The sequence below is a fragment of the Lytechinus variegatus genome, chromosome 3 (assembly GCF_018143015.1).
Source record: "Lytechinus variegatus isolate NC3 chromosome 3, Lvar_3.0, whole genome shotgun sequence".
NCBI lineage: Eukaryota > Metazoa > Echinodermata > Echinoidea > Temnopleuroida > Toxopneustidae > Lytechinus > Lytechinus variegatus.
Genome location: NC_054742.1, coordinates 49,919,732 through 49,942,066, shown reverse-complemented (window position 1 = coordinate 49,942,066; position 22,335 = coordinate 49,919,732). Strand labels below are relative to the sequence as shown.

The window sequence follows — 22,335 nt, the reverse complement described above, 5'->3', positions numbered from 1 at the left end:
CGTTGAATAAAACATTTCGCTATCGATGTGCCATATCACCTTAACACAACACAAAGAGTAAGGTCCAGACTTCGCGAGAATCTGTCTGAATTTCTTCAACTTGACACCAAAAGGTGCACAAGATTAAAAAAAATGCCTCATCAATTGGCGCGCGTCAATCGCGGGTTTCGTGCAGGGTTAATACTTAGATCACCTATTGGGTTAATGTGGAATTATTTGTGCATGACTCGATGGATTGATCTCATTTTTACAAACACGTTTTTATAGTCAATAAGTGGAAGATCACCTCCAACAAGCACAAGAAATTGTGATAGAAACCTTTTTTTTCGTTGATAACTTTATATTGAGCTCGAGGAACTCTTCTTTATGTTAACTTTATATTTTGTTTGAACCCATCGTTTCGACTATAGAGGCCTGTAATGTTCTATTTTAAGCTCTTTCTTGTTTATAATTATATATATTTATATTATATATACACACACATATAATTTGATTTCCCAAAGTATTTTTGGGTTACTATGAATCGGTATGTAAGGCGGCCTTAATGCTGCCGATATACTAGAATAACCTATGTACCGCTGGGTCGGTTTTCTTTTTCATGCTGAGAATAGCAATACCATGTCAAAGTTTGTTAGGAAGATTGACCGGGAAAACTGAGGGGTTACGGAAGTACGTTATAATGTGTAGTTCTTCGAAAATGAGAAACAGTTGCTGTGTCAGTTGACAGAGAGAGGCAGGAATGTGATGTCTTAATTTTGAGTGCATTGACTTCCCCAAAACACATGTTTTCTGTCACGATAAATCAAGGAAGTTCAAACAATATGAGTCCTACGAATTCTTTCATCTTTCAGGAATGTTTTTGTTTTTGCTCTATTTCTCTGTATATTTATGTATACAAGTGAATATTGTTGAAATAAAAAAGGACTCGTTTGAATGCATTCTAAGCAGATCGGTACCGAGAAGGTGGATGAAGGAGGGGCGTCAAGCTCATAAGACTTCCGACGCACAAAATAATTGACCAACAGTTTCAGATATTGTTTTTCAAAGAAAGGATTCGAAATTGTTATTAGAGAATTACATTGATTACATAGAGAAAAACATAAATGGTCTCCGTTCTCAAACACAAATAATTCATAATTGAAGGAAATTATTACTTTGTGTCTACATAAACACAAATAAATGTGAGCTCAAGTTTCTAAGGTGATATGTTTGCAGAGCGCATATCTTGTAACTTGTATAATATAATTATTGCTCCAACATCGGAATTCGTCATGTTCGTGATACAAAGTTATACACATTTTTTTTTGTAATCATAAAGATTGTATGACGCAGAAATCATACTGTTACGATTGCATTTGTTCATCAGTAGGTACAAGGTTTGAAGATAGACATATACCCTTTCTTGTACTTCTTTAAGGTCTCTTTATTTTTATGTTTTGATTTCTTCTAAGCGCCTCGAGCATTTGATCAAAATGAAAAAGACGCTATATAAATCATATGTATTATTATTATTATTTATTAATAATGATTATGCACGGCTTTATCTTCTTTCTATTGCAGATACACATTTGGGCAACCAGTGAAGGGGAAACTTTCTATCAATATGAATCTTCATGGTTTGGGATATTTCGATGATTATGTTGGGAGAAATGTGTACCTTTTCATGGATGTGAGTACATTAATTAACTTCAGTGACATTAATTTGATTTTATGAGTTAAGAGTCAGTAAAAATATTCAAGAAATGTTGTTTCCAAAGATATTGAAGGGTACACACTTATTGGTTGAAGTTGAATAGGCGGATCCAAGGGTTTTATATTCATATACACAAATCATTAAAGAACATTTTGAAATAAATCATTTCGATTGAAAAAAAAAACTGCATGAAATATACTAATTTTGATACTACAATTAAGTGGAAGGGCCAACTGAAAAGCAAGCGAGCAGAAACAAGATATGAGTATATGAGATTTTTAAAAAAAAAGGCGCGGCAACATGGGGGGGGGGGTGTTCCCGCTTGTGGCCAGATCAGCGCATGTTTGTGAATATAGATATATTCATTTGTTGAAGTTGTGATTGTAGTGTGTTTTTCTATTTCAATTGATTATGATTTAGATCAATGGTACGGCCATGTTTGACATCTGCATCAACAATCTCACAAATTCGCCTCTGAAGACTCACTTTAGAGGCACCATCCGAATTGACGCAAGTGTGACAAGCAACGATGGAAACGTCTTCACAGCAATGGACGATACATGTCTGGTTCACAAACAACTCGTCTCAATCGAATTCGCCCCAGAAACTAAGAAACATTTCAAACCTGGTTTACCTTATTATGGAAGGGTAAATAGTAATGATCAATCTAATGGGAAGTGACGTGTTCTGTGTTAATTTATTTTCTCAGATGTTAATTTCTTGCTAGACCTTAATTTATGCTAATTATAATACAAATGCTTAACAATAATTTTGATAGGTGCACTAAAACAATAAAGTGCCTTAGCGATTGCAATTATATTTCATATTTTATTGCTATAAAAAAAGATTCACTTCGATAAAAATGACTTCATTACAGAAAAGTTATGAAATTCTAAGAATTCGACGCGGGAATTGCAATTTTGTTTCTCAGCTACTCAAAATCTGTATTATACGCCATGAATGGATTTGAGGCATATATTACGACAGAAATAAGGTGTCGTTTAAAAGTATTCTGGTATTAGCTGATTGAGCATTTTCAACATGTTCAAGATCCTACACTAAAAAAAACCTTAATTGCTCGGATGTCTTCGGCATGGTAACTATATGTATTTGTTGCATCCGTAAGCCTGTCTCTTATTATATCCTTGACTAATGAACTAAGTTAAAATAGGTCGACATGAAACCATTCCAATATGCCCAAGATTGCTATTATTTTTTATTTTTTTCAGCTATTCGTTTTCTATCCCGACGACACACCAGCCAGCAATGTGGTAGTCCGGATCAACGTCGACAGAAATACAGACATCGTGTTCAGAGAAGAATATGAGGCGATAGATGGAGAGGTATCCTTTGTAATCCCTTCTCTGCCAGATGGAGACGGACTATTGTGGCTTGATGTGAGTGTGGTCTGTAATTATTCAGAACAGATCAATCAATTTTGAATTTCTAGCAGACTGTGTTTCTCAGGAGAAATATCCCCACAAATCCTTTATGATTATTAATGTCGCCTCTCAGCAATGTGACCACACGAAAGAACACAATCCAAAACAAACCTTTGAAATAAACCAGAGGAAAAGTTGAAAATACTACTTAAGAACACACACACAAAAAAACCCCGAATTAAAACGAGAAAGAACGGGAGTAATATCTAAAACTGAATTTAAATATTTCTAATTTGGGACGTTTTAATGTAATACAAACATGAAAACGCGTTGATTTTTTTAATGCCATTATCTTCATATTACTTTGCAGGCTCTTATAGTAGCAGTGGACGGTAGATCAGTTGGTAACAGCTATCTGTCACATTTCCTTTCACTTGGGAGCTGGTATTCGCCTAGCAATTGTCATCTGTTGATGAAAGCACAACCAAAATTAAAGGTAAAATGTTCTTTAACTGTCACACCTGCATAGCAAAGCGAGACTATAGGCACCGCTTTTCCGGTGACGACGGCAGCGGCATCGTCAACATTGAAATTTTAACTTTAAATCTTAACGTTAAGTTTTTGAAATGTAATTATAACTTAGAAAGTAAACGGACCTAGTTCATGAATCTTGGACATAAGGGTAATCAAGTCTAACTGATCATCTTATTATTTTCAGCCCAGAGTTCTCCTTTAATTAATCATTCATCTTAGTTGTCTTTAAAGTGATCACTACTGCTATATTGAATCGTGTTAAGCAGACGAGACTGCCAGTTTTATTCCACTTGTTTATATAAGAATTTTCTGAAATGTTTCATGGGTTTTCACAAGCCTTGTTACTTTTGCTGTAACTTTTATTTATTCTTGACCACAGGTTGGAACAAGGGCTTCTGTCAAGATTCAATCGACCTGCCCCTGTAACTTTAGCCTCCATTATGAGATCATGTCACGTGGTAATATCGTTACATCAGGAATAACCGAGGTCGGGAGGGAGAAGAGTGACGCACAGACTCTTGAAGGTAACAATTTTCACAAGTTTATTGAACATGTAAGCAATGAAGAGAATTTATAAAGATGTGTAATTTGTATGACTGTGTTTGCTTGGATGAACAAGTAAGTTAAGATAAAGGCCTACTTACTTTTGTTGACTATTATCTAATGTTCCACAATCTTAGAGTTTTTTTTAACATCTGAGCCATTTCTGTGTATATACCATAAAGAGAATGTTGCAAACATTCACCAAAAAAAATCCATAACAAAAAATTCTGGCATAGTAGGAAATCTGGATGCAAAGTTGAGTGTGTGTGGGTGTGCGTGTGTGTATATACATATACTGAAATAATGGAATTTATCATATAACCGTGCAGTATACTAATTCATCGTGAGTAGTATGTGTTGTTACTTAGATCTTGGTGGTCATTTTGTATTTTAAAGTTTATGTGCTTTAAGTAACAAAAAGAATACAAAGCTACAACTTCAAAATGACTCTACATTTGTACTTCATAACAGTTTACCAAACACAATATTTTTATAATGTTAATACATAAATAAAACAAACTATATTTAATTTGAGCAGCAGACCTGAACAGCACTTTATCGCAATGTGAGACAGAGATCAGCTTCATGGTGACAGCAGCTATGTCCCCTACTAGTCGCCTCTTGGTTTATTATGTCAGAGATGATGAGGAAGGCGTGGTTGATACAATGCAAATCGAGGTGGAACCCAGCTTTGAAAATAAGGTAGATATAGTTTTAACAGAATTTTATTTTTCATTGGAAAGTATTAGTTATGAACATCATTGAGCATCAACTTGGTTGATTTTGTTGAATTATTTTATTATTTCAGAAGAATCTATGCCAACTCTAAATTCTCACAAATATTGCTTTTTTATTTTTTTTCTCAAGTGCATGGGGGCATCATCAAGATTCTTGATACAAAAAAAATGAGTGGGGAATTGTTCTTATCTAAAAACAAAATGCTATTGGTTCATAATCGTATTACATTCTTAGCTTGTTATTTTGCATTTTCATTGACATCTTTAGTATCCTTTCATACTAGGGTTTTAGAAATGGTGTGCTTGTAGCATACAGAATCTAAATTCTTCATTTGAGTATTTTAACTCATCCCAATTTTTGTGCTATTTTACCCCAGGTTTCTGTGACATGGTCAAGGAATGAAACAACTCCAAAGTCACATGTAAACATGTTGATTTCTGCTAAGCCTGACTCGTGTGTATGTTTAGCGACAGTAGATAAGAGTGTTCAGCTATTACGGCCTGGATATCAGATCACACCAGAAAAGGTATCATAATTTTTTTTATTATTATAAATGATTGGTTCTTCTTTTAAGTGATTGCTTGATATGTTTAAGGGTTGTAATTTTAGGCACCTGTCATTATTTGAAAACCTTCTTTTTATTTAGCACTGATTTCAATACTATTACAAAGCAGCTCGTAATATTCTAATATTGGCCTAGTCTAGATTCACAGAGTTGTGACGATAGTCATGGTGAGTGGTATTCTTTGATGATTTTGTATCAATGAATAGAAGAAAAATAGAATAAGACGGAAGTGACATTTTTCTTTGAAATAAAGGTATTTGCAGAAATGGCCAAATATGATCTGTCTGAAGAGCGTTATGAAGATACATTCTGGTGGAGAAGTACCTTTCGAAGAAAGCGATCACCCATGTGGAATGCAATGCGTCTACGAGATGCCGACTTTGCATTTAGGGTAAGTTACTGTTTCACAAAAGTAGCAAATCATTTTATTTTCAAAACATTCTCAAGAAAGCTTATAAGCTATGATATACATAAGATATAGAATTTTATTGTCAATAAAAAGTGGAAAAACACATTTCGTCATATACTTTTTAAAATACAGATTGCATATTGAATTTGTTGTAATTACATAAATATATCCATAGGTTATCAATTAGAAATAAAACATAATGTAATCTCTGAAAGCAGTTTTAAATTAAATTTGACAAAATTGTACATATACTAAACGACAGAAACAAAAATAAGTCTGCTTGAAAATGAAACAAATGAAATGGAGGAGGCTGAATCTGCAGATCATTATAGTTTAGGAAGATATTTATAAAACATATTTCTCAAATGGACAAAATAATGATAAAAAATATATAAACCATGAACTAAGTTTAAAAGATAAATATAAGAAAAAGTGATTTAATATATTAAACCACTTTTCTTTTCAGGAAGCAGGATTGAGAGTTATGACCAATAAAGTACAACTTCGGTTTCAGGATTTGTCTGGTAAGATGCGATATTCTATACATTTTTTGGTTTTTGTCTCGCCTGCATAGCAGAGCGAGACTATAGGCGCCGCTTTTCCGACGGCGGCGGCGTCAACATCAAATCTTAACCTAAGGTTAAGTTTTTGAAATGACATCGTAACTTAAAAAGTATATGGATTCCTAGTTCATAAAACTTGGACATAAGGTTAATCAAGTATTACTGAAGATCCTGCCTGAGTTTCAGGTCACATGACCAAGGTCAAAGGTCATTTAGGGTCAATGAACTTAGACCATGTTGGGAGAATTATTTTCAAAATCTTAACCGAAGATTAAGTTTTTGAAATGACATCGTAACTTATAAAGTATATAGACCTAGTTCATGAAACTTGGGCATAAGGTTAATTAAGTATTAGTGAACATCCTTTATGAGTTTCCGGTCATGAGACTAAGGTCAAAGGTCATTTAGGGTCAATGAACTTTGGTCAAGTTGGGGGTATTTGTTGAATTACTATCATAACTTTGAAAATTTATGGATCAAGTTCATGAAACTTGGACATAAGGTTAATCAAGTATTAGTGAACAACCTGCCTGAGTTTCAGGTCACATGACCAAGGTCAAAGGTCATTTAGGGTCAATGAACTCTGGCCAAGTTGGGGGTATTTGTTGAATCACCATAACTCTGAAAGTTTATGAATCTACATGTAGTTCATAAAACTTGGACATAAGAGTAATCAGGTATCACCGAACATCCTGTACAAGTTTTGGGTCACATGACCATGGTCAAAGGTCATTTAAGGTCAATGAATTCTGGCCAAGTAAGGGTTATTTGTAAAATTACCATCCTAACTCTGAAAGTTTATGGATCTAGTTCATAAAACTTGGGATATAAGAGTAATCAAGTATCACTGAACATCCCCTGTGAGTTTCAGGTCACAAAACCAAGGTCAAAGGTCAGTTAAGGTCAATAAACTCAGGCCATGTTGGGGTAATTGTTGAATTGCCATCATAACTTTGAAAGTTTATGGATAGAGTGAATGAAATGTGGACATGGGTGTAGTTGACAAGTCTTAAGTCACCATTCAAATGTCATTTATGGTCAATGAACGTGGTATTATGTCATTATATGTATGGTGTTTTTGTGAATGATTATTTTATAGTAGTTTTCAAAGTTAGCACTGCTGCTATATTAAATCGCGTAATGCAGGCGAGGCTGCCAGAGGTGTTCCACTTGTTTTTCTGTATATTTATGACTGCATGTTTATGTTCCTTACATACTTTTCTAAATAGGGTGCATGACTGAATTAATGATAAATACATTTATGCAAAATTAGCCATATTCATTGCATTACTATAGAAAAGAAAGAAAAGTAATGAATAAGGTAACTTTCATTGAACAGATAATAAGAGAACACTATGAATTATATTTCAAAATTATATTAATTCTCTGCATATTGAACGAATACACTTTCCCCTCATTATTCATTCATTTATTTCTACGTTGGTATTCATCTGACAGATATATGTTTGTTGATTGCTTTACAGCTCTTCATGGTGATGGTACAGGCTTTAGTCAACAAAACACAAGGAAGAGATCAGTTCCAAGAACAGACAAGAGAAGGAGAGCTTATTTTCCAGAGACATGGATATTCAACTGCTTCAATATCAGGTTAGAAAATGTCAATCTTCCTTTCTCAAAGAGTGAAGATGAAGTTCAAACGAAAGGAAATACAGAACTTTGCTAAAAAAATAGCATCATATGAAGAAAGTACATACTGATAATTGTATTTGTGGGAGAGATTTTTTTCTGATTAAATATGAATTAATTTTATATGAATCATGGGAAAATATAACTTTTCATTGTGTAGATGGCATTCTAATTTAGGAATATAAAGTAACTAAATAAGAGAAATAGGTGATATAGAAAACACTTTGTGGAGTATACCATTAGTAGGTCATTGCATTTTAAGAGAAACTACCTTGATGTTAATTGCAAAATTATTTTTTTCCATTTGAGGTAAGAGAGAACAATATCTTGTGATTTCTTTCCTTTAGAAGCTTACACTGGCGGGGCAGTAGACTGCAAATCACCAGCGTGCTGCTCACGTGTGGGTCAGTGTTGCTCTGAAACTTTAGACAGATATTTTGATCTTGGGATCCAATGAGTTCTCATAATTACTCATAATTATGTAAAAGAGGGTGTATATATATATATTTAGAAGTTCATGTTGTGCAGTTCACCAATCCTCTGGGTTGCTAGTATATAAACATAGAGGAATTTCATGCACTCTGAATTGGTCAATTCTTTCATAGTCCAAATGGCAAGACCTTCATAGTTCAATTAAATGATTGCTGCATTTGATTATCATTGTAGTTCTACGAGACGCGACAACTATATCCAGCTTCAGGTTCCAGACTCTATCACCACCTGGCAGACTGATGTGGTTGCCCTCTCTCAGACACATGGGATGGGTGTGGCTACTACCACACCCCTTATTGCCTTCAAGGAGTTCTTTGTGGAATACACTCTTCCATACTCTGTCATTCGAGGGGAACAGCTTCGCGTACCTCTGACTGTCTTTAACTATTTAGATGTCTGTGTAAAGGTATCGTCATCAGTGTTGTGTAAACACTCTCGATTTTAATTGTAAAGCTAAATCTTGCGACTCTTGAATTATTTACCTTATTTTTTTATTTTGTAACATCTCTGAATACTTATAGGGTCCAAATGAACAGTGGTGTTTTATCAATGAATTCTATTCTATAGCACTATCAAAATAAAGCTTACTACTGTGTGTAAAGTCAATTGATTTGTTTTGAAGTATATTTGTTAAAAAGTGCCATTCCACTAATTAAACAAAGAATCTTCAGTGTCATATTCAAATCATGAAGTTAGGTAGTATATTTTCATTAAATGCAGAGAAAAATGAAATGACTCCCGGCACCCTCAGTCTGTTTTTCTCTTTGTCTTCCTTTTGATAATTGACCATTATTACAAATTTAGAAATTGTCCTGAAATAGTAACATGTTGAAAGAAAACGATTGAGGTATCACAGGGGAGGATGAATCAGATGTTTATTCATAAAGGGAGTGTTTCTTCTTCTTTTAGCACAGGAAAAATTATTTCAGGTCAAAATATTGTACATTTGTCATATGCAAGTGTTTCACATCTTCAGAAGATAACACTTGTGAACCTAACTTTGAATATAACAGTTATTTATCGCTCATATTCTTGAATATTTTATTTCCATCTTTTTTATATTCAAGGTGAGGGTGTCGATGCAAATACAAGAAGGTATAAAATTCTTGAACCATGGTGGGCGTGGTATCACCTTGGACCAATGTCTGCAGGCCAAGGAGAGCCTGACCACACCCATTGAACTGGTATTCAATGAGCTGGGCAAGAAAAGGATCCATGGTCAGTATATTGATACGAATATAAGCAGAGTGGGTTAGAAATTCATCAATAAGCATACATGTGTAGTGTACAGGTGTAAAAATTATTTTGTAGTATAATCACTCCTATTGTTTGTGAATTCATATTTCATGATTGAACGGAACAAATGACTGAAAGTGTCGAATTACAAGGCAAGAAAAGAGAGAATTTGGGTTTCTACAGGGAAAAGAAAAAAAACAGAGAGGGAGAAATGAGTGTTGCAGGTGAGTGTGCATATGAGGGGGGGGGGGGCGAGGTAGATATATATAGTGACAAAGTAGGATGGATAATCAAAGGGTAAGGTGAGGGAGGGGCGGGGGATGTGGACCGTTGGAAAAAAAGATAAGAGATTATCATGAGTTACAAGAGAAAAAGGAAATATACATAATATAATAAGAGAGATGTAAAAGAAATGTATATTTTAGAATTCATATTTAAAAGATATATAAATTTCTTTCATAATTATCTACACCAGCTGGAGCCGAGGCGCTGATGACTATGTCATGTGATTGCAATGATGAAGGTGGAGTTGGTGACATGCCACCAACTCTTCTGGCATTGGATAAAGTCACCAATAACATTCTTGTTGAAGTAAGTCTGATATGTTTAACATCTTGTCCTTGAAAATAGTATCATTTAGAATCATGATAACCTTGTGTTATTTACCAAGTAGATGCTTTTATATTGGGGCCTATCTGTATCGATCACTTGAGATATTGGGTGCACCAGGGAATGTACAACAAATAAAAAAACCCTCACAAAATTCATACTGAGCCAAAGTGGCAAATTGGAAAGGTAAGTTTATGTGTACATAATAATAGAGAATGATTTCTAAAAGAATCTATTTTGACATGAAATATGACATATCCTTTGGAAATCTGGTTAAATTTTCCAAAGCTTACTGGAGTTTGACCTTATTTTGCTATTCTTATTTTTATGGTTGAATTAAATGATATGTATTGAATTGAATTTTGAATGATCTTTTATATTTTCAGCCTGAAGGCATTCCAAGGGGCTACACTTACAGTGTTTTCTTTTGTCCGAATGGTAAATATTCATTTACATATTACTTATCTATAGAATCCAGGCCAGAGCTAAAATTTTAATTAGAAATATGAAGCAGTTTGTATTTAAAACACATATGTAAATGAATCTGATTTCTTGACACAAGTATTGATGCACACCCAATTTCAAAGTGTTTTGTAGTTTGCTATGATTGAGGAAGAAAGATATATTGAGTGAAAGGGACAAATAAATTATTTTTGAAAAATCTTTTATACCATAACATTTTTTTGGGGAAAATATTCCAATTCTGCAACCAACTATGATTACAATATAAATCCATCTCAAGATTGAGTATATGAAAGAGAAGATAAAGAAAAGATATATCAAGACAAAGAAAGCAATTTTGGCACGAACAGAAAGATTGATAACTTAGTTGATTGGAATGACATACAATCAAGATGTAACAGCTTCAAATTATATTTTGATATTACATTATGTTCTACAGAACGGATCCACATTTCCACTCCTAATTATGACGAATACCAATTCGTTCATCCACCCGAAGAAATGGACTCTTTTTCTTTCCTGTGCAAGGCCACCAGTAATGCAAAGATAGCCTTGTCTCGTGCTCAGACTGACTTTATTGACTATGAAATAATACTCGGAGGCCTCGAGAATTCTCAGTCATGGATCTCAAAGGGAAGGGGAGGTAAGTTTGGCAACCATGAGAATCAAGTAGTCTATTATTATTAACAAATGTAATAAATCCAGAAATTGCATTAGTAAGAACTATGTGCACAAGGTAAAATGCCAGAGTAATGTGACATAGATTATATATATTTTTTTACATGGATCCTTGCTATTTGGTAAAAAATCTGCATCTCAAATGCAAGTCTTCCTGTTAGCTGAAATAAATAAATGACTTGCCATGTGATAGATGTAAGCTGATTAGGATTCATATCACCATTCTATGAAATTACATTAACTTTTTCATTTTTTTGCTGTTTTCTTTATATAGACTAATGTGATATGCAACTTCAACTTAAATCGTCTACTAGTAATTCATATCTTCTATTACATCACTAGCAGAAATCCAAGGGGTGAACTAATTGTTCGGGGGGGGGGGGTCTATTTTGTCATCCCCCCACTTGAATAGTATGACGTCACAGATTTACGCCAATGTATTACATTTACTGAATCCACATGCATTATCTATCTATGCAATATGCCACAAACACTGAATTTGTCGTCCTGTTACACAACATGATTATCCTTATTTGAAAAAAAATAAATATTCTTTCATTTCCTGCTGTATTTGAAGGTGAGAGATTGCAGATGACAATGACACCAAATATTGTGAGCTGGGAGGAATTTAGAGCCTTTTGGATAAGCTGGACAGATGGACAAATTCAGGTGAGAATTGATTATATTCTCCTTTTTGTGTAAAATCTTTGTTCAGGTCAATCTGACTGAAGACCTGGGTTTCTTAAGGTACTATGCTCATGTTGGTCAATTTAAAGAAAAAATATTCATTACAAATGTTTTGTCCAGTCATCTGTATAAAATTGAAATGGGAAGTGTTTCTCATGGTTGCTCTCAAAATTGAAAAAAAAATGTTAAAAAATAACTGATTGACTACTTTGTAGGTTGAAGTGAAATGATACTTAATAATGTAAATGATTCAGTAATAAGAAAAACAAAAATACCATCTGAAAGAGAACCCATACTCTCACAGAAGTAAACAAAAAGAAACAAGGAAACTTACAATATACAAATGGTGTAGTTTTTTTCAAACCACTACATAAAAATCTTCTTGGGGGAACTATAAGTTTGAAGAACATTTTCAAATATCATCTCATCAATGAAAGATAACTTTGGCATGACTTTTTGAATTCTTTGACTGATTTGACAGATTGGATATGGGGAGACAAAATCTAATGCATCGGTCATTCTGACCCTGGATGACCCTTCAGCTATTGATATGACCGTCCAGTATATCGGCTTTGCTACAGGAACGGGATCCTTAGGAGAATTTAGGATTTGGAGAAGGAAAGGTATGGCATCATTACTTGATGAAATGAAGCAGAATAATTCAAGTGTGAAGAGGGTTTGATGAGATTTTAAGGACGTTCCACAGTTAAAATGAAATCCATGCCATTTCCATCAACTTTTGAGCAGAGTTACTTTAGCAACTAAATATTCCAAATATGCAAAAATTAATATGGGTTCATGTGCTTGATTTTTTTTTAGCATTGAAGTTCATCCATTTGAAAGGACCTGAGAAATATGCACCAATTCTATTCTAATTTTGTATAATTTGCTGAAAGACACAATGAAATATCCTTTCAACTTACTGAAATTACTCTTGTATTTTCTTTTATGTATATAAGTGATGTCAAACATTTGTCTTTCAGATCATTTTTACTTTTGTTGTAAAATTGATATGAACAGTGATTTTCCTAACTAGAATAGATTTTTTCTTAAAAGACTTGAAAATTTAAATCGTGGGAAACAATATGCATGTTCATTTTATCAAGATGTAACACTCATAATAATTTCATTCCTCATGACAGGCAACAATGAGATATACCATGAGGCATTTACACTGTCTTTACCACTCAACTTTGTTCCTGGGTCTGAGAGAGCACAAGCTACTATGATAGGTAAGATTAAGTACTTTTGAACAATGATTTACACATTATTCCTTGATTTCTTGATTATAAGGGGAGGGGTGGGTGAGAAAAGAGAAGATTATCAAAAATGAAATTGGATCATTCAAATCCTCAACAGGTATATTTGCCAAAGTCACATTTTCTGAGATCACAGAAATATTTTACTATATGATAAATTCAGCCCACATGAGGTTATATATCTTTTCTGAATAATTTGGTTTATTATTTGATTAATGAAGGTCTAATGATGCAAATTTGACTGTATTTCATCATAAAATTAAGAAGGATTCATAAATGGCCACTTTGTGTTATTGTAAGCTACAAAAATTGAGTATGTGATGAAGGAAAAATTGTAATATGGATATGTCACACAAAAGGCAGTTATCAAAAATCAAATGTCATATTTAAAACAGCTGATGTGATGGGACCCACGTTGAACAATCTTCACAATTTGATTCGTCTGCCGTTTGGTTGCGGAGAGCAGAACATGATTCACTTTGCTCCTAATGTCTACATCATGAGGTATCTTCAACGGACAAACCAACTCTCATCAGAAATCAAGAATGAAGCAACTGGTTACCTTATTCAGGGTAAGTTATAGTTTGTAGATGGTTAAAGAAGCAAGAGAAATTATGTTTGAAGAATGTAGTGGGTAAAGAAATGTATGGTTTGGCTTAAGGGTTATTATATAACAACATTATTGTAAATCACCTGAGTAAAAGTAAGATCAGCAAGATTTTTCATTAAGATGTTCATGTATGTACTTTGGTTCAATAGAAAAATGAGAAGATTATAAACTTTGACAAAATACTGAATTCTTCACATGTGACAGGCTATGTGAATAGACAGATCTATTAATAGCCCTATCAAAGTTGAATTGCTATCAAGAACATGCACCCAAACATGCAATATTCAATTACATTGTAACCATTCTCCAAAAACCTGCTACAAGGTCCACAGTGGGTTCACATTAAGGAAAGAGAAAGAAAACTTTGTCTTCTGATTTAACACTTATCTCAAACCGGATTTATATTAAATATTGGGTTTCAATTTTACTTCCAATTTAGTAGTATTATTCCCAAAAGATAAAATTGCCACTTTAATCGCTCCTTTCAGGGTACCAGAGGCAGCTGACATACAAGAGACACGATGGGTCGTACAGTGCCTTTGGTGAGAATGACTCCTCCGGTAGCATGTGGCTTACAGCTTTTGTTCTCAAGTCATTCGCACAGTCTAGATCTTTCATTTACATTGATCCACGAGAGATGGCACAGAGTAGGCGCTGGATCATCGCACAGAAAGGAGATGATGGATCGTTCCCACCAGTAGGAAGGGTGCTCAACAAAGACATACAGGTAAACTGAAGTTGACCCTCAAACAATATGAAAACCTAGCATGTTTCTATGTATTTTGTTCTGAGCCAGTATAATTTGTTAATATTCTCCAAATGCATAATAAACGGAAAACATGAGTGAAAGTTTATAAGGATCAAATGAATTTATGTATAGCTTACATGTCACTGATCTCTCCACCTGACTTATTATGTGATGTAGCTGTAATAAGAAGATAGGTGGAGAAAGAAAGAGATGGAAAAGAAGTGTTGAAAATGATTTCCATTCTGAGCAAGACAAGATTTTTCAATGACAGTTCACTCCAAGATATTGTCCTGTCTTCTTCATGTACCAAGTGTTAAACAAGAAGCTTCACTATCAATAGTGTGTGATATAATTTTGTCTACTCTTGTGTGCTTCAGAGGAGTGACAAGGCTTTGCACAAATTCTTTCTCAAACTATTTACTGATTGTTCACAGGGTGGCATACAGGGCAAGGTCTCACTGACTGCCTATGTGGTGGTGGCACTCATGGAAGCAGGGGTGGATTCCCAGGAGGAGAGAAATTCCATCAAAGAAGCCCAGAAGTTCTTGGAGGACAACATGCATCCTGCTGCCATCACTGATCCCTACACAGCTGCTCTTGTGGCATATGCTCTGACGCTCAGGAAGAGTGATTATGCTCCCATGGCTGAGCGGATGCTCTCTAACATGGCCATTAGGAAAGGTAAGTCTTTAGAGAGAGAAAGATGTGTCTGGCAGGAACAAATAGAAGTGACTAAATTGGGAAAGTGAAGGAGGGTGTGGGATCACGCTCTTCATCGATCTTTTTCGCTTATTTTACAGATGAAGATTAAACATGTAAACATGTGGTAAAAAGATAAACCTCCAAATCTGTTTAGAAAGATTTTCCTACCCCCTTTAGATATCCCAACAAACCATATTATCTGTTGTACCTGGCTCTCTCTACATTCCTTGTCAACAGGTGGTCAAACCTATTGGAGATTGAACAACCAACCTCTAGAGACTCTGCCTTTCTTTGCTCACATGGGTAACATCAAACAGACAGTCACATCAGCCGAGGTAGAGATGACTGCATATGCCCTGCTCACCTACACCCTTCTTGGAGACATCGCCTACTCCCTGCCTATTGTGAAATGGCTGACGCAGCAGAGGAACTCTCTGGGTGGCTTCTCCAGTACACAGGTAATATGGAGAGACAAGGATGACATGAATGAAAGGGCGAACTTGTTTAAGCTACATATTCTTTTTTTTTAAATTTGCATGCCACAAGTGTACCTGTATTTATCATTGCCACTTTCTTCATACACTCTTTATTAACATTGAGTGATAATACATGATGGCGGATCGCTCTCCACACCTGTTCACTTCATTCACCATTTTTATTCCTTGGATAAATCACAGGACAATGAATAGAACTACATATCTCACACTCTTATGATGATGAGGAAATTATACTATTAGATTATATGTAATAGCGGTAGATGAACATTATTGTAGAAACAAAGGAAAATGTGATGGATGATGATATTAAAAAAAATGAAAATGAAACAAGGGCTCCATAACAAAAAGAATAGCAATGAATCGCTAAATGAACTGACTAATCAATATCAATGTTACATGCACATTTGGTTTAAAATACCGACCAGAGACCAATCAGGGCGGTTCTTTCATATTTGCAATCCATCGCAAACCTTTGTTATGGAGCTCAGGAAAGATTATAGTATGGGAATGGTATTTGAAATGGTTCATAAAAATGGTAGAGATGATGCATGACAATATATCTATATTTAGAGATCTTCCTAAGAATGTTGTGATGGAAATGAAAATGGATAAAAATGACCCCCTCTCTCTGATTTCTCCCAGGACACTTGTGTAGCTCTGCAAGCTCTCTCCGAGTATGCCACACTTGCTTATGTTGGTCATGTCAATCTCAATGTCACCCTTGCTTATACCAACTTCATAACATCAGTGGAGGAACACTTCTACCTCAACAACGAAAACAGCAAAGTCCTACAAGTCATGGAGGTATAAAATAATTTTTTTTTGATGTTGATAATGATGTGTATTACAAAGTTTCTACAATAATTTTCAGTGGACTTTGATCAGGGGTGTAAAAGTTCATCTTTTATATTTTTAACTTTCACATATATTTTGTTCTGTACTAACATATAGGAGCTTTTGTAATTACAGCCCCTCTTCTGTTCATTTTATTTGCGGTCTCTCAAAGCCCTGTAATAAACAAAAAAATTAAGAGGTGGTTTGTATAAAAAGAGACTGAAATCAGATTAAAATCAGAGCTTTATGTTACTTAATTGAAAGAAATTATAATTATTAGATTAATTATAATCATGCAATCATGCAAAGTGTTTATGAATCATCTATTTAGTGAATTAATTAAAAAAAAATATTTTTTTCATGTATCTCTAGATTCCTGCTTTTACCCAGACATTGTTCATTGGAGCAGTTGGAGAAGGATGTGGTTTAATGCAGGTCAGTTTACCATCATTACAATGAAAAGTATTTCACCCTGATCACCCTGTTTATAGTAAGGTATCACACTGAAAATTCAAATCCATCTTTTTATTATTTTGTGCTTCTATTACAATTCCTCACAATTTCTGTCTCATAACAATGGTTGGAAAGAAAGAGCCCCATGTACTTTGAATGAAATAAATGGAAAAAACAACCATTATAAAAATTTGTATTAAAAAAACTAAAACTTCTGGTTAACAGATACAAATGCTCTTGTTCTCCAGTGCAACCTGGTCAGTTGATAACTGTATGACTGTTTGGAACGTGAATATTCCTTAATTGGCATATATGTACAAAGTTTCTAGCTGTTGCTCGACATTTTCATTTTATCATTAGGTGGATATGTCATACAATATCCCAGACCCTACTAAAAAGGAAGCCTTCAGGCTGAGTGTCAAGATGTCCGAGATGCCTCCTTCTTCCGGTCAGAGAAAGCGGCGACGCAGGAGTCTAAACGGGATCAGCAATGAGGTGACAGCAGACCTGGTGCATGATGATGACTACAGGGTTAGCATGGAAGTCTGCTCAAAGTTAGTACTGTTCTTTGGCAAGAAATCACAATCTATTGTTTACACAAAGACTTAAATGAGTTAGAATTCTTCAGGATATCAATGTCCTCTGCCTCGACTAGGGGTTAGTTCTCGTTCTCCTCCCTACCTATGCAGAACTTCGGTACTGTCCTTGGGCAAGGGATTATAATCCAAGGTTGCAACCCATCAAGGTGTACCTAGTCAGAACTGATCAAAGTTGGCAATGACCTTTGGGCTTTGGCCATCAAAGTCTATCTGGTCAGAACTGATCAAAGTTGGCAATGTCCTTTGGCAACAGATTATATAATCTTTTGTACATCTAGGTGTACCAAACTTGTGTTGTTCAAGTTCATCAATGTTCTTTGCAAGACATCATTACGCTACAGTCACACCAACAAATCAGACTTCAGACCGACATACGATATGCCATTGGAAATAATGTAATAACTTTGGTTCATCAGGAGTAGGTTTAGCAAGTGTACTGCATCACAAGGATTACCTCCACACTCTACTTAATAAATTGGAATATCACTTTGTTTCTCATATTTGTAATTTTAGATGGCTTCATGCAGGTTCTTCAAACATGGCTGTGGTAGAGGTTTCTCTATTGACTGGATTCTCGGCAGATATTGAGAGCTTGGAAAGGGTAAGAAATCTATTTATGTAACCACTTTAATGTTGTTAGAAACTATTAATTCACTATAAATCTCATACAAAAACAAATATGAATCATAAGGGTAAAGTACATCAGAATGGGGTTATTAATTATGGCCACACATGGGGATCAGAGTGTATTAAGGCATCTTGTATTAAATCTATCTTACAGCATTATATTTGTTACTTGACATATTCATGACATTTCATTTTTTTCCCAACTGTTTACAGTTAATCCTAGATCGGCAGAACAAGCTGAAACGCTATGAGATAAATGGGCGGAAGGTCATCCTATACTTTGATGAAATTGCAAGCCAGTGTTTGACCTGTGTGACCTTTCATGCTTGGAGAAACTTTGTCGTAGGCAAGATGCAGCCGGTCCCTGTGAAGGTGTATGATTACTATGAACCTCGTAAGTCTGCTCTTCTTTGAAGTTGTGCGTAAATATACATGGAAACAGAATGGGTTTTACTAAGCATGAATTTTTTTTCTCCAAAAGTTGCAAAGGAATAACTTACATGCAATCCAGACTTAAAAAGAAAGTCTCATCCCTGTGGTGTGGGTTTGTTTGTAAGTGCTAGAACACAAATCTTCGCATTTGAAATGTAAAATATTTAATGGTACTGTTGTAGATTATATTGCCTTGATTATTTGCTTGTGAATTGTCTCTGAATCTTTCAAATTAAGATACAAAATTACTAGTTAATAAAGAACTGACTGCATATCATATGTAATACTACTATGCAAATAAGCTAATAAATACGTATGAATAAGCATAAATGATGCAATGCATTATTTGTAAAATTGCACAAAAAGATGAGAATATACATGCAGAGGACCAACGACAATCATTCTTTCCAAAATATTCTAGATTAAGAGCCATAGGCCTATTTATTTGGATTGCATTGCATTACTTGATAAGATTCCTTGTGTTCTTTCAAATATAAACCAAGTATATTTTTAGTATAAACTGCTTTTTTACCCTATTAATAGATTATGAAGAGACTCGTTTCTACAATGTAAGCAGTGCTAGTCCCTTGGCAAGAGAGCTATGTGAAGATGACCATCCAGATTGTAATAGAGTAGAGGACCAGAATGGACCAAGGATGGACCTTCCAAGTGAGTATATAATTTATGAACTTAAAGGAATTCTTGTTCAGATTAGGTTTATTTTCTGAAATTCTAGTTGACCATAATTAACATTACACAGCCATCATTTTCTTCATAATAATTATCATCAAAATCATCTCCACTGCTAGCACTGCCATCATCATCTTCCTCCTCCTCCTCATCATCATCATCCCTGTAGTGGACAGTCTTTTTATAACCTTTCTTATGTTTTGTGACTTTCTAAGTATGCTGTTTCATGATTCTTACCTTGCTGATAAGATCACTTTAATTAAATTCAATTATTTTAATCAATTATCATAGGGGAACAAAAAAGTAAAGAAAAAAAAGATGAATGGTAAATCAGATTGCAGGTTTGTATCAAGCTGTAAACAGGATCTTGAGAGAGAAAGCGAGATAAATGTAAGCATCTAAAATTGTCTGTAAACAGATACTGACAGATCATGAGAAAAACTATAAATTCATGAAGATTACTAAGTTAAAATAGTCCCTATTCCTGCCCTCTATTCAAAAAATATATCAAGCATCCTGAAGCAGGATATTAATATTCCTGAATATGAAGAACTGTATACTGATAGATGTTGCACTTATTTCAGCCATCACGGTGACCAACAGTGATGATGACCTGAGCCTAGCTGACCAGTCAAGGTGTGGTTGTCAGCGATCGTGTCAGCACGAACCAGGCTCTGTTGTCTGTGGCTCTGATGGAAGGCTCTATGCTAACTACTGTTACATGGAAGTGGCTTCATGCCAGATGGAGATTGGTATCAGAGCCATGCCCAAATATATGTGTCCAGGTAAGCCTTTCTATTTATTTACCTATTGTTCACCTGTCTTCTGGAAGCATGTTTTGTTGCTGACCTGACATAAACCCAGCATCTCAATTTTTTTGGAGAAAAGCCTCTTTCCTGACTAGGTAATAAATTTTGGTCCACAGCTGATCACTTCATCTGGGGAAAATGCCATCTCCAATCAATGACTATTCCATTGTATACACTATTAAGACTTCAATGTTTTCTCTTTTTTTGCTTTCCTAAACATTCCACTAATTTTAGTTACACAATTTATCATCCAAGCAATATCATTTGCTTGATATAGATTTTGACATATTAATGAAAAGTGGTTTATCATTGCTATGTGTGCTTTGGTATTTCAGTTCTATAAAACAGAACGCTGTCTCCGAAGGATGTGCAATGATGATCAGCTTAATGGATCATTTTATTGGAAAGCATGTCAATTTAACAGCTATGGTAAAGTAAATCTTTACATATCCATATTAAAACATTTGAATGATTATTTTAACAAGAAATTATTTACTGTATTTTTTTTCAAACAGATCAAAACCCTGTTGGGTCAGAAAATACCAGACAGGAGCGTCCGGGAGGTGGAATCCAACCACCTCTGAAACCAGCAATTACCATTCCTGACAATAATCTAGTTGAGACTGCCACTCAGTCAAATTCAGCATTCAAACCTAATACCAACACAACTAGTATCACTTCCATCTCCAATGACACGAGTGAGAGCTTTTCAGATTATGATCCAGAGGACAGCTCTTTCATGGTAGAAGTTGAAGAAGGCAGAAAAGTGATCGGAAGTGCAGATTTTCTGGAATCAGCAGACTTTAGACTGGACGCAACCGGTGAAATTTTCAAGGATGAAGAATTAGGAGTAGGGACAGAACCAATGGATGAGTTGATACCAGAAGTGACAAGTGAGTTCTTCAAATTTCTTTTGAAAATTGAATACATTCCGACATGCTAGTTTATATTCATGTAACAAGAAAGAAAAATCCCACTTTGTGTAGCTATTAATTCCTGTAAAATTATCATTGGAGGCCCCTGATACATGTATGCTCATTAATGACAAATGTCATGTATTCAAGATGTTTATTTAATGTGAGATTCTTGAACTTGCCAATGCCTCTTATCCTCATAAAAGAAATTGAAATAAAGCTGTACGTTCTTTCTTCTCTTTGCCAGAAATTGCTCCAATTGTGATTGATTTGAAGGTAAGTTCTTTTGTTTAATTATTCATATCTAATAAGATTTAAAGACAAGAACTAGTAACCATGAAGAGCAGCAGACGTGATGCTTCAACATAGATTACTATTTAAATCTCAAGGCATCTAACTTAGTATAGCTCCAGATCTTGCCTTTGTTTCAACCTGTGTATCAAAGCTTGCCAAAATGTGACAAATTTTAAAATGGAAATACATTTGACTTGAGTTAAATTTCTCTTTTAATATCAATTTGCATAAAACATTTAGAAGCTATCAGATATGCACAGATTTTGTTTTAAAAGATTGATGTGAGAATATACTTGGTGGTTTCAGGGCACCTTGCAGATAAAAACAATTTGAATGAAAGGCTTCTCCGATTTATCAAAGCAACTTTCATTTCATCAATCAGGAGTTCATGGAGATCGATGTGAAGTTGGATTTAATCTCAAGTCTTTTTTAGAAGAGGCCCAATATATATTTAGGGCACATTTAATATCAATGACCCTATCATGGAGCCTCAAATGTTAATGTATTTTATGGACTTATGGCATCTCAAATTAGATAGGGATAGGGATGGTAACTTTGCCATTCACTGGTAACTTTATGGAATCCTTGATTTTGATTGGTATGGATTGGTATTACCATGGAAGATACCA

The 22,335-nt window shown here is 34.7% G+C and overlaps 1 protein-coding gene across 2 annotated transcripts in view; it reads left to right on the top strand.

Annotated features, from left to right (window-relative positions):
* The window catches only part of LOC121411263 (C3 and PZP-like alpha-2-macroglobulin domain-containing protein 8), a 38,720-nt gene that overhangs the window by 14,647 nt on the left and 1,738 nt on the right, over window positions 1-22,335 (top strand). Inside the window, exons 9-39 of one of the 2 annotated variants that reach the window (XM_041603880.1) lie at window positions 1,561-1,669; window positions 2,114-2,341; window positions 2,923-3,090; window positions 3,446-3,571; window positions 3,989-4,133; window positions 4,688-4,854; window positions 5,267-5,416; window positions 5,709-5,846; window positions 6,331-6,388; window positions 7,912-8,035; window positions 8,741-8,972; window positions 9,634-9,784; window positions 10,278-10,393; window positions 10,798-10,849; window positions 11,313-11,516; window positions 12,129-12,220; window positions 12,720-12,861; window positions 13,381-13,470; window positions 13,893-14,069; window positions 14,596-14,834; window positions 15,290-15,536; window positions 15,795-16,015; window positions 16,697-16,858; window positions 17,261-17,323; window positions 17,702-17,895; window positions 18,454-18,541; window positions 18,781-18,961; window positions 19,543-19,668; window positions 20,274-20,474; window positions 21,014-21,391; window positions 21,660-21,688. In XM_041603880.1, coding sequence (XP_041459814.1) covers window positions 1,561-1,669; window positions 2,114-2,341; window positions 2,923-3,090; window positions 3,446-3,571; window positions 3,989-4,133; window positions 4,688-4,854; window positions 5,267-5,416; window positions 5,709-5,846; window positions 6,331-6,388; window positions 7,912-8,035; window positions 8,741-8,972; window positions 9,634-9,784; window positions 10,278-10,393; window positions 10,798-10,849; window positions 11,313-11,516; window positions 12,129-12,220; window positions 12,720-12,861; window positions 13,381-13,470; window positions 13,893-14,069; window positions 14,596-14,834; window positions 15,290-15,536; window positions 15,795-16,015; window positions 16,697-16,858; window positions 17,261-17,323; window positions 17,702-17,895; window positions 18,454-18,541; window positions 18,781-18,961; window positions 19,543-19,668; window positions 20,274-20,474; window positions 21,014-21,391; window positions 21,660-21,688 — 4,798 coding nt within the window. The remainder of the gene's footprint in view (window positions 1-1,560; window positions 1,670-2,113; window positions 2,342-2,922; window positions 3,091-3,445; window positions 3,572-3,988; window positions 4,134-4,687; window positions 4,855-5,266; window positions 5,417-5,708; window positions 5,847-6,330; window positions 6,389-7,911; window positions 8,036-8,740; window positions 8,973-9,633; window positions 9,785-10,277; window positions 10,394-10,797; window positions 10,850-11,312; window positions 11,517-12,128; window positions 12,221-12,719; window positions 12,862-13,380; window positions 13,471-13,892; window positions 14,070-14,595; window positions 14,835-15,289; window positions 15,537-15,794; window positions 16,016-16,696; window positions 16,859-17,260; window positions 17,324-17,701; window positions 17,896-18,453; window positions 18,542-18,780; window positions 18,962-19,542; window positions 19,669-20,273; window positions 20,475-21,013; window positions 21,392-21,659; window positions 21,689-22,335) is intronic. The other variant, XM_041603881.1, reaches the window with a different exon arrangement.